The following is a 12,405-nucleotide window of genomic DNA, read 5'->3' on the forward strand; positions in this document are numbered from 1 at the left end:
GTTTCATAGTGAGTGGAATCTTGGAAGTAATAAATGTCCAAGCAAAAAGTCCAGTACTGGCCTGACCTTGCCCTTCGATGGCTCCACCACTGCCATTAGTAAAAGCACTCTGCCCTTCACTTTATCCTTCCATGGGATAAGGATACCCTCCTTGATCCATCTCTCTACCTCTCCTTCAAACTCATTCCTAGCATCTCCTTTCATGATATACTGATAACAGCTTAGCCTGTTCTTCAGTATCAGGGGCTCTCCCTTCCAGCACCACTCTACTGTCCATTGCCTGAAAATCTTTATCCTCAAAGGTGTAAGCAGTACAATCCCCCATAGATCTCTGCCCTCTCTTATGTTGCAAACTCACAGCGCATGATGCCCCTGCACTACAAATGAAACCATGTCTCCACTAACACTGACATTTCCAAGGCAGTTGATCATGTCCATACCCATCAACACATCAATTCTGTCTACCACATGGTTGATCACAATCGCCAGCAGCCTCAGTGTTGTGTCCCGCACTGCTATCACCACTTTGCCGCTACTCTTACATCCAATTTCGCTGCTGTCGACCACCTGAACACTCCATTTTTTGTCACCCTTGGGGTCACGATAGACATACAGCCAGTATTTATAAGGGTTCTGAATGCCTTTCCTCCAACGGGGACTTCAACTATGGGTAGCGACTGCACAAGAGCCTCTATTTGCATGCAAGCGAAGTTCAAGGGGCAGCAACTCCTCTGTGACCTTTTCCCTAGACATAATTTCAAGCGATAAGCCCTGTCTGCCTGCACTGGTAGCACAAAAGTTCAGGCTTTGTCTCCACATAGTTCCTCACCAGCCCATAAACAGTTGCTGCCGCTCCACAGCAGTTTTTCTCTCCTCATTCTTTACTGATCATCACGTAATATCAGAGGCTTCTGAAGTTGCCATCGCCACTGCATTCTGCCTGGTGTTTTGTGTCAACACATGGGCTTGAGCAATGAGCTCACTCATTGCCACGTTCTCACTGCCTGGCAGTCATTGCCGTCACACATGGTTCCGGGTTCAGTCCCACTGCATAACACCATGGTAGTGGTTGAATATATTCTCAAGTCCACCATTTCATCAATCGCAGCAGCTTCCAAGCTTCACCACTAATTCAGTTCTCAACTAAATTGCATACTGTTAACAGTTTTAAAGAGGGCACCTCCTCAGTTACACTTTGGCATAAATAGTTTGAGATTTGGTTCAGTAGCAAAAAAAAGTTACATCAAAATATGTAGAAAACCTCAATACATGCGAGAGTAAATAAAGAAACGAGGAGAGTTGTCTTGGGATGTACCGGATACAACAGCCAAATCTCCCTTAAATCACTCACTTTTCCTCAATTTGCGACAACGAACCAATTACTTGGCAGAGGTACAATCATCGTGTATATATATATATCCCCCCACCCAATTTCTTTATAATTGTAATCTATGCCATTTGAAAGGTATTTCTATCAAGTTTCATGACTATATATCCATTTTCATGAAAGTTATGATGGAAAAATCGGATCATGTGAATTTTCCGAAAGTCCTCTCCCCACTCCCACCTCCATTTGTTTACGCAAATTTTTGTTTTCATATTCGTTTTCTACACCCTTTTTAAACATTTATTGGATTGTTTTATTTATTTATTTATTTTGTGTGTGACCGGGTGTTCAATTATATATTAACCGAAAATAAGACAGTTCTAACTTGAAAAAAAAAAAGAAAGAAACATGACTATTTATTTGAAAGTTTTCAGAAGAAAAAGATAACGAAATTTAAAAGTTTGTGATTAGTTCATGGCGAAACTATTTCTTCTTTACTTATTTTGTTTCGATAATTCAAGGAAGCCGAGTTATTTTCTCATATTCTTCCTTCTGGTTTCCTTTCAGAGGAGAAGAGGGACTTTTAACATTTATCACCGGCGTCATTCAAACAGGGGAAAATATTCAACGACACCGCCTATTTATTATATTTGTAATTAGTTCAGCGAATTTAATTGTGTAATGTGTAATAATCATCTCATCTTATGGTGATCATTAATATTTGTGGATAAGTTAGGGTGACTTAAATTTTTCAGGATCGGTGCTTCGTCACCTTCATCACAAACTTACGTTATACCGTGAGTTGATTGTTCCCTATTTTGCAAGGACAGAGGAAATGGATTTTAATCATCAATGAATTAATAACTTCCTGGCCCTTCTTGACTTTTTGTTTGAACTTCAAATCAAACATTCTACTGGTAAGTAGAAGATATATATACACCACATATTGTCCACACATGTGAACAGATCGCCAGGATATCTAAAACAAGATGTTGAACTGTAAGTGACAGAACTCGCAGATGTTTCTCAAGAATTAATATGGAAAACGTTAATCGCTTGGGAGTTTCAAACTCAGGAGTCTTAAACAATTTAGATACAAGTGCATATACAGACAATTGTGAAGAAGCAGTACACAAAAATCTTTCCGAATATAGCTGTGAGATATGTAAGAAGATGTTCTCTTCAGAATATGAAGTCTTCACACACAAAGAAATACACAATAAAGATACACTTTTTCATTGTGAGATATGCGGGAAAGCTTTCGTCTCTGACAGTGACTTAACAGAACACTTAAGAAGACATACCGAAGACAAACCGTTTCATTGTGAAATTTGTGGGAAATACTTTGTTTGTAACAGTGTCTTAACAATACACTCGAGAATACATACTGGAGAAAAACCATATCACTGTGACATCTGTGGGAAATCGTTCTCCGATAATTCTAGTCTTGTAGTTCACGAAAGAATACACACTGGAGAGAAGCCATATCATTGTGAAATTTGTGGGAAATCATTTGTCAAGACTGGTGATTTAACAAAGCATAAAAGAATTCACACTGGAGAAAAACCCTACCTCTGTAAAATCTGTGGAAACTCTTTCACCTACAGTTCTAGTCTTGCAGTTCACAAACGTAGTCACACTGGAGAAACTCCTTTTTGTTGTGAAATCTGTGGCAAATCTTTTGTCTATAAAAGTGATTTAACAAAACACAAAAGAATCCATACTGGAGAAAAACCTTTCCATTGTGAAATCTGTGGGAAGTCTTTCACTCAGAATTCTAGTTTTGTTATCCACCAAAGAATACACAGCGGAGAGAAACCATATCGTTGTGAAATATGTGGAGAATATTTTGTGTCAAACAGTAGGTTAACGATACACAAAAAAGTACACACTGGAGTAAAACTTTGTAACTGTGAAATCTGTGGCAAATCGTTCTCTGATAATTCTAGTCTTGTTGTTCACATCCGTAGTCACACAGGAGAGAAACCGTATTGTTGTGAGATATGCGGAAAAGATTTTGTCTGTAATAGTCACTTCAAAAAACACAAAAGAACACATACCGGAGAAAGACCATTCCACTGTGAAATGTGTGGGAAATCGTTCACTGATAATTCTACTCTTGTTGTTCACATACGAATACATACTGGAGAAAAACCATATCCTTGTGAAATATGTGGGAAAGCTTTTGCCCAGAACAGTGATGTAAAGAGACACAAAAGAATTCATACAGGAGAAAGACCTTATCACTGTGAAATGTGTATGAAATCTTTCGTCTCCAACAGTGATTTAACAAAGCATAAAAAAATGCACACTGGGAAATAACTGTTTCATTAAGAAAGATCTGAGAAATCATAGGTACTAGAGTGGCTATGTGGTAAGAAGCTTGGTTTCCAACCTCAGGGCTCAGGGTTCAGTCTCACTATATGTTATTTTGGGCAAGTGTCTTCTATAGCCTCAGGCCAACCAAAGCCTAGTAAGTGGATTTGGTAGATGGAAATTGAAAGAAGCCCATCTTGTGTGTGCATGTATATATATATATATATATATATATATATATATATATATATTTTTATATCGTCGTCGTCGTCGTTTAACGTCCGCTTTCCATGCTAGCTTGGGTTGGACGATTTGACTGAGGACTGGTGAAACCAGATGGCTACACCAGGCTCCAATCTGATATATATAAATATTTTGTTGACATGGAGAGAGCCTTATCTGGTGGCCAGTGTGGAAACTAGAGATATATGAGTGGTTGGTGAGAGTTATACAAGCCATGTACAGGGATGCTGTCAGTAAGGTGAGGGTTGGCAACAAATATAGCAATGAATTAAGTTTACAAGTAGGGGTTCACCAAGGATCAGTCCAATAGCAGAGGAATTTAAGTTGGGCTGTCCCTGGGAGCTCCTGTATGCTGATGACCTTGTTATTATAGTTAAATCATTACCAGAACTAGTTTGGAGTGTGGAAGGAAGATCTAGAATCAAAGGGCCTTAGAGTTAATTTAGCTAAAAACCAAAGTCTTAATAAGCTGGAAAGTGGACAAATCACAAATCCCTTCAGATAGATGGCCCTGCTTGATATGTAGAAACTCCATAAGGTGTACCTGGTGCAAGCTATAGACTCATAAGAGGGGCAGCAATGTCAGAGAAAGGTTAACAGGGAGAATAGTCTTTGTGTGTGGCAGATGCACAGGTACAATAAACACTAGAAATATGCAAAAAATAGACTCCATCAAATGCTAGGTGGGGATTTCTAGAAGTAGTTGATAACTTCCATTATCTTGGTGACCAAGTCAGCAGTGCAAGTAGATGCTCTGAAAGTGTAGCTGTTAGAATAAGAATAGGCTGGGCAAAGTTCAAAGAGCTTCTATCTTTGTTGGTAACAAAGTGTCTCTTCCTTAGAGTGGAAAGCAGATTGTATGATGCCTGTTTGCAAACAGTCATGCGTGGGCTGTGACCATAGAGGACATGCAAAGGAATGAAGATTGTATGCTTCAGTGAATGTGCAATGTCAGTATGCATGTAAGACAGAGTGTAAGCATTTTGAGAAAAACTGGGCATAAGAAGCATCAGATGTGTGCAAGACATGACTGCACTGATATGGTCATGTGATGTGCATGGACGAGGACAGCTGTGTAAAGAAGTGCTGATCTCCAACCGAGGAGAGAACCTGTGGAAGAGGTGGCCCCAGGAAGACCTGGGATGAGGTGGTGAAGCATGATTTTGGCATCTTAGGCCTCATGGATGCAATGGCAAGTGACCGAGACCTTTGGCGATATGTTGTGCTTGAAAAGACTCATCAAGCCATGTGACCGCATAGTTGTGGCCTATGTCAGTGGCACATAGACAAAAAGCACCCATTACAGTCTCAGAGTGGTTGACGTTAGGAAACGCATCCAGCTGTAGAATTCTATGCCAAATCAGACTGGAACCTGGTGCAGCTCTCCGGCTTACCAGTTCCAGTCAAACTGTCCAACCCATGCCAGCATGGAAAGTGGACATTAAATGATGATGTATTTGTGCATGTGTCTTTGTGTCTGTGTTCTTTTCCCCACCACTACATTTTGAAAACCGGTACTGGTGTGTTTATGTTCCCATGACTTAGTGGTTTGGTAAAAGAGACCAATAGAATAAGCACTTGGCTTAACACAAAAATAAGTACTGAGGTTGATATATTCAACTAAAAATTCTACAAGGTAGTGTCCCAGCATGACCACTAAAACACGTGAAACCAAAAAAATAATCATTCATTAGTAATTCTAATTTTGCAGTTGTAATCTTGATATTTCTGATTAGCAATAGGGTGACCAGTTGGCAGGACTGTTAGCACACTGGGCAAAATGCTTTGTGGGATTTTATCCATCTTTACAGTCCAAGTTCAAACTCTGCCATGGTCAATTTTGCTTTTCACCCTTTTGGAGTTGATAAGATAAATACCAGTTGAACACTGGGATCGATGTAATCAACTAGTTCACTCCCCCCAAATTGCAGGCCTTGTGCCAAAATATGAAACCAATATTTCTGATTAGAAAAACATCAATAAAATATTACAGATGCGAAGTTTGTTGAAAATTGCTGTCTGTTTTTGTTTATAAATGCATCAGATTAAACTTCATTTTCATATTGTTGTTGTGACATTGATTGTATTTTGCATGCTTTTGTTTTTTTTTTTCATCTTTTAGTCAGTGTTCATGACCCTTGACATTGATTGTATTTTGCATGCTTTTATTTTTTTTTTCATCTTTTAGTCAGTGTTCATGACCCTTGACATTGCTTCAGAAACTCTTGGGAAGGAGGTAGCAAAGGTTTCCTTAAACCAGGAACCTGGCTCAGATGTTTGCAGCAGAGTGGACTCTGCTGAAAGTGTTAGGGGGTGGTGCTAAACTGGGCAACACAGGGTGTGCAGGGTGGTATTAAGTTCTTGTCTTAGGGTAAAAGAAAATGCAGGAGGATCAGTTAATTATGATTTTATTCAACATATTCCTCTCTCAGCAGTCCTTCAGTTTTTCTAAGTCCTGTAAAAAAACTCAGAAGGTTGGGCCTCCAACCAGGCCTTTCGTGATACCCTTAAAGCCTGGAGCTTTCAGTACTCCCTTGTATTCACTGTACTAAGGTTGTCAGGACTATTTAAAGCTACTACATGTTCTAATTCAGTGTTATGGTGTGTCTGATCTTACATAGATAAGTCTACCACAGTATGTAATTATTGTAACCATGACAACTGATAATGGGAATTTGTAACTAACAATCAACTAACAACATTAAGATGATGTCAAATAAACATTTACATTTTGATAATGTTGAAAAAAAAAAAACAGCCATAGCTAATTCTGTTTCACTCAAATCTGCATATACATGATACAAACTCTGAACCGTTCAAGCCAGAATTCCTTGCATTACATGGCATCAAAGCCATCATTAAATTCAAAAAATATCTTACAACAATTCAAGATTATTCATGAGAAGATTTAACCCTTTAGCATTCAGATTAATCCATCAACTGTAATGTGGCTGCTTATATTTAGAATAACATTGTAGGGTAGGTGTGAGAGGCCAAATCTGGTTTCGTTTCAACATAAAAACATAAAATATTTGGGCCAGATATGGCTTAATCAAATGCTAAAGGGTTAAACCAGTCATATCCAGCCCAAATATTCTACCAGTTTTATGTTCAAACCAGCTAGTTCTGACCTCTCACACCTAACCTACAATGTCATTCTAGAAATCACCAGTCACATCATCAAAATCTCAAAGCTACCAGATGCACGAAGAATTAAAAACAAAGTGAATAAATCATCAACGTCTGTTGTTCATACTGGCCTGGGTTGGACAGTTTGACCACTGCTGGTAAGCTGAGGGGCTAATGCCCTTCCTAATGCCATCCACTCCAAGATTGTAATGGGTGCTTTTACGTGCCACCAGCATGGGTGCCAGTTGCGTGACACCAGTATCTGTCTCAACTACAATTTTACTTGGCTTGATGGGTCTTCTTCTCAAGCACAGAACATTGCTGAAGGTCTTGGTCATTTGTCATTGCCTCCAAGATACCCAATGCTCGAAAGGTTCTTTTGTATGTGCCACTGGCACGGGTGCCAATTACGTGACACCAGCATCAGATACATTGCCTCCATGAGGCCCAACACTTGACAGGTGCTTTTTATGTGCCACCAGCATGAGTGTAAGTAAGAAATAAATATTACATTTGACAGAGTAAAGTGAATGCTAAAGAGTTGAAAAAAAATCACCAAAGCTAAAGAAGGATTCGTCTTCTCAGGCTGATTAACCCTTTAGAATTCAGAATATTCTGTCAAATGTAAAGCTTATTTATTCATATCGTTTTGAATTCAACAGGTGTAGGCGTGGCTGTGGTGGTAAGAAGCTTGCTTCTCAACCACATGGTTCCAGGTTCAGTCCAACTGTATGGCACCATGGGCAAGTGTCTTCTACTATAGCTTCGCACCGACCCAAGCTATGTGAGTGGATTTGGTAGATGGAAACTGAAACAGCCTGTCGTGTATATATATATATATATATATATATATATATATGTGTGTGTGTGTGTATGTATATATCTATGTGTGTTTGTCCCACCATCCCTGCTTGACAATTGGTGTTGGTGTGTTTACATCCCTTTAATCTAGCAGTTTGGCAAAAGAGATTAATAGAATAAGTACTATGCTTAAGAAATAAGTCCCAGGGTCGATTTGTTTGACTAAAACCCAAGGTGGTACTCCAGCATGGCTGCAGTCAAATGACTGAAACAAGTAAAATACCATCTCATAGATTTCATATTCCAATGATGTGATTGCTTATTTTTATAATGTCATTGTAGGGTACGTATGAGAAGTTGGATCTGGTCAATTTCAGCATAAAACAGGTAAAATATTTGGGTCTGATATGATAGGTTTAAATGCTAAAGAGTTAAAATTTGTGACTAGAGCAAAAACAACAACAACCAGCCAATAATTTCTTGCTAAGGTTCACTGTGCTTCTACTTCATCATCAGTATTTAACGTTCATTTTCCATACTGGCATGGGTTGGATGGCTTGACAAGAACTGGCAAGGCCAGGGGCTGTACCAGATTCCATTGTTTGTTTTGGCTTGGTTTTTATGGCTGGATGCCCTTCCTAATGCCAACCACACCACAGAGTGTACTAGGTGATTTTATGTGGCACCATCACCAGTGCTTTTTAAGTGGGATTAGCACCAATGCTTTTTTATGTGGTACCAGCACCCACACCAATGCTTTTTTATGTGGTACCTTCATTTTAGGATCTTAATTCTGTTGTGGTGGCTGGGTCTTATCGAGTACAGCAATGCACCACATATCTTGTTCCTCTCTCATCTTCATAAGGTTCAAATCAAGCAGAGCTTATAAAATTGGATTTTATTAACAGAATCAATTGTGCTCAGAAGAAAATATTTTTGGTTGTCTAAGAATTTTGTTTAAAACATCAATCTTAGGTCTGGTTAGCTTTGTTGTGATGGTGCTGTGAAAGCAAGCATTCATTCTTGATTCATTGATTCAGCCAAGTTCTAATTCACCACTAGCAATGACTATCATCAAGTAAACACTGTCAAACAACAACTAAATGAAGCCAGGTTAATCATTGCAACAATGGTAAGATAGCTGTTTGGTAAGAAGCTTGCTTCCCAACTACATGGTTCCAGGTTCAGTCCCACTGCATGGCACTTTGAGCAAGTGTCTTCTACTAAAGCCTTGGGTTGACCAAAGCCTTGTGAGTGGATTTGGCAGATGGAAACTGAAAGAAACCCATCATATATACATGTGTGTGTGTCTTTGTCCCCCCACCATTGCTTGACAATCAATGTTGGGGCGTTACATCCCTGTAACTTAGTGGTTTGGCAAATGAAGCAAATAGGATAAGTACTTAATAAGGCTTACAATAAGTCCTGGGGTCAATTTAAGGTGGTGCTCCATCATGGCCACAGTCAAAATGACTGAAACAAGTGAAATAGTGATGAGATCCTCAAGATTCAAGATTCTGAGTCCTGAAATCTAAATAAAACAGTTTTACAATGAAATTATCCTTCAATCATTTTATACGCGGAACATCTGATCAAGACTTGTGTTGACACAAATTATAGAATATACACAATTGATCAGCTTATGACATGAGTTGCATATTTCTTTAAATCTCAGCCAGAATTGACTCAGGCCATGTCTAACTCAATAGCACCACCTGAGAAAGACATTTAACAATGATTTTTCTTACGGTTATTCATTAGGCACTATACCTCATTCGAGTAAAGAGTTACTGGTTCCTGAGATATAACCAGGAATAGGTGGTTTGTCTGGAATTTGTTGGAGGTATTCATCCAGGAACCATTTGAATGTTAGAGGATCTTTTTCTTTTATGTGTCTTGGCATGTTAAAGAGAGCAGGTCCAGTTGAAGTGGAATAGTTCTGTCTTAGTGTTGGGATGTGATATGAACATGACTTTTGTAGAGGACAGATAGCATGAAGGCCAAGCCCCGGGTGAATTTTAAAGTTGATGCCAACATCATTTGGGCCAGTTTAGAAAATGCCAGAACTGAGAAGTTAAGCAATGAATGAGTGGTGACAAGAAGCTTACTTCACAACCACATGGTTCTGGGTTCAATCCCACTGTGTCGTGCCTTGGGCAAGTGTCTTCTACTATAGCCTGAGGCCATCCAAAGTCTAGTGAGTGGATTTGGTAGACGGAAACTGAAAGAAGCCCATCACATGTGTGTGTGTGTATATATGTATACATTCATGAATTTGTGTCTGTCTTTGTGCTCCCACTATCACTTGACAACCGATGCTTGTGTGTTTATGTCCCGTTTTCTATGGTTCAGCAAAAGAGACCCATAAAGTAAGTAATAAGCTTACAATGAATAAGTCCTGGGGTCAATTCCTTCAACTAAAGTCCCTTAAGGTGGTGCCCCAGCATGGCCATAGTCAAATGACTGAAACAAGTAAAAGAGTATAACTGTAGATCATTTAACCTAATGAGGGAAGTTGTCAAGTGAAAATGTGATGTAGCCAAATGATTGATAGTAACCAAGTGAAAGGCAGTCTTGTATTGCAATATAAAATCCCACAAATGTGACATTGTTATTTATGATACTTATAACAAACAACATGGTAATACAAAAGCTACAAATATTGTAATTTTTATGAAGTAGAAAAACTGAATTGTTACAAATCTTGTTAGCTTTGTTGTGGGAATATCATTTTCATTGAAAAATAATTTTCAAAATATTGTGACATGCAATGAAAAATATTGTACATCCACTGACAAATAATGAAGACATTTTGCAGTAAGAAAGTGCACACCCAAACATTTACAGTTGAAAATAAGAAACTTGGAATTCCTTATTTGGCCATGTTAGGCTGAAACAAATATAGAATTGGATTGAATTAGATTTTAAAATCTTTCTTTAATATATGGTCAAACAAAAAAACAAAAAACAAAAAAAAACAACCAGTAATATACTGCAATTTCATTCCACCAGACTGTGTAATGAGAATGTTTGTGACTAGGACAAATTAATATGCAAATTATGTCAGTAACTTGGCAATCCAAGGTTACATTGATACTTGTAAAGTAACATATAGCTTAACCATCAAGTCATGAAATGTTATAACTGAAATGATAAAATTACATGAATCTTACAAATCAACAAAATTATATTCATGACGGAGTATATACAATAAATTTCAAACATTATATACATGAAATAATGTATATAAAATATAGTGTATGTGCATGTATGCATACACACACACAAATAAGCACATAAATGCAAAGCAAGGTGGAAAAAACAAATAGTACTCAACTACCAAGGGTAGAGTAATATGCATTTTTTATTAAAATCAGAAAAATCTTCACAAAATGTTACTGTTCGTCAGACAGTTGTGATTTTACTAAAAAAAAATTTTCATGATACATGTAATATCATATGATGTTAAACAATTCAACAAATAAGCATTTAACTTTGATTAGGTGACTGGTTTTCAGAACATAACCGTGTGGATTTGCACCCAGTTGGTGGGGTGGAGTTAAAACTTAATGGTGAAATATATATTTTTAAAATTAAAATTGAAAATAGAAATCTCAAATGTAGATAAATTAAACCATCTAAAATAGAGATAGGATTGTACAGGATTGCAAAGCAGTGTATTAGAGAGAACAGAGATGTGGTGGGTGAGAAATGTGTGAGAATGGATAATGGCATGCTTGCACTTAGTGACTCAGAGAAGAAAGATGTGTGGAGATGCCATTATGAAAGGTTATTAAATGTGGAAAATGAATGGGAGAAGGAAAGTCTTTCAAATATTGAACCACTGAGGGACCAGCCATCAGAGTTGGCAGTAGTATAATAGATATGGCAATTAAGGATATGAAGACAGAGAAAGCCCCTGGACCATCAGGAATCACTGCCGAGATGATTAAAATAACTGGCAGTGTGGGATACAGCCTAGAGGAAAGTGTTATCACCAATAACTGGTGTAGTAGTATTATAGTTAGCTGCTATAAGGGTAAAGGTGATGTCTAGGATACAAACAACTATAGAGGTATCAAATTGCTTGACAAGGTCATGAAAGCTACTGAGAGAGTTATAGCTCAATTGATTAGGAATAGAATTAAACTGGAAGAGATGCAGTTTGCTTTTGTACCTAGGTACCATCTTCCTAGTGTGACAGATGCAGAAAAAGTATTTGATCAAAAGTAAGCCACTGTATTTGGCTTTTGTTGACGTAGAGAAAGCTTTTGACTGAGTCCCTCACTCTGTCATCTGGTGGTCTCTAAGGAAGTTAGGAGTAGAAGAGTGGCTTGTTAGAGCTGTACAAGCCAAATACAGCAGTGCTGTCAGTAGGGTAAGAGTCGGCTATGAATACAATGATGAATTTAGCGTACATGTAGGGCTCAATTCTCAGCCCATTCTTATTTATCATAGTCCTCAGGCCATAACAGAAAGATTCAAAACTGGGTGCCCATGGGAACTGCTATGTGCTGATGGCCTTGCTCTTATTGCAGAATCTGGAGTATAATTGGAGAAGAAATTCCAGGTATGTAAGCAAGTGTGTC

General features: G+C 38.2%; 1 protein-coding gene across 1 annotated transcript; it reads left to right on the plus strand.

The window, feature by feature from the left end:
* The first annotated feature begins 1,951 nt into the window (after positions 1-1,951).
* Positions 1,952-5,954, plus strand: LOC106872554 (zinc finger protein OZF-like). The gene has a single exon (XM_014919581.2). It carries the CDS (start codon positions 2,366-2,368, stop codon positions 3,647-3,649), a length of 1,284 nt encoding a protein of 427 aa, XP_014775067.1. The 5' UTR covers positions 1,952-2,365; the 3' UTR covers positions 3,650-5,954.
* The last annotated feature ends 6,451 nt before the right edge of the window (positions 5,955-12,405 follow it).

Source organism: Octopus bimaculoides, chromosome 28 (assembly GCF_001194135.2).
Source record: "Octopus bimaculoides isolate UCB-OBI-ISO-001 chromosome 28, ASM119413v2, whole genome shotgun sequence".
In the NCBI taxonomy this organism is placed as follows: Eukaryota; Metazoa; Mollusca; class Cephalopoda; order Octopoda; family Octopodidae; genus Octopus; species Octopus bimaculoides.

Coding starts and splice junctions, on each gene's coding strand:
- LOC106872554 (XM_014919581.2), top strand. CDS start 2,366: ATGGAAAACGTTAATCGCTTGGGAGTTTCAAACTCAGGAGTCTTAAAC.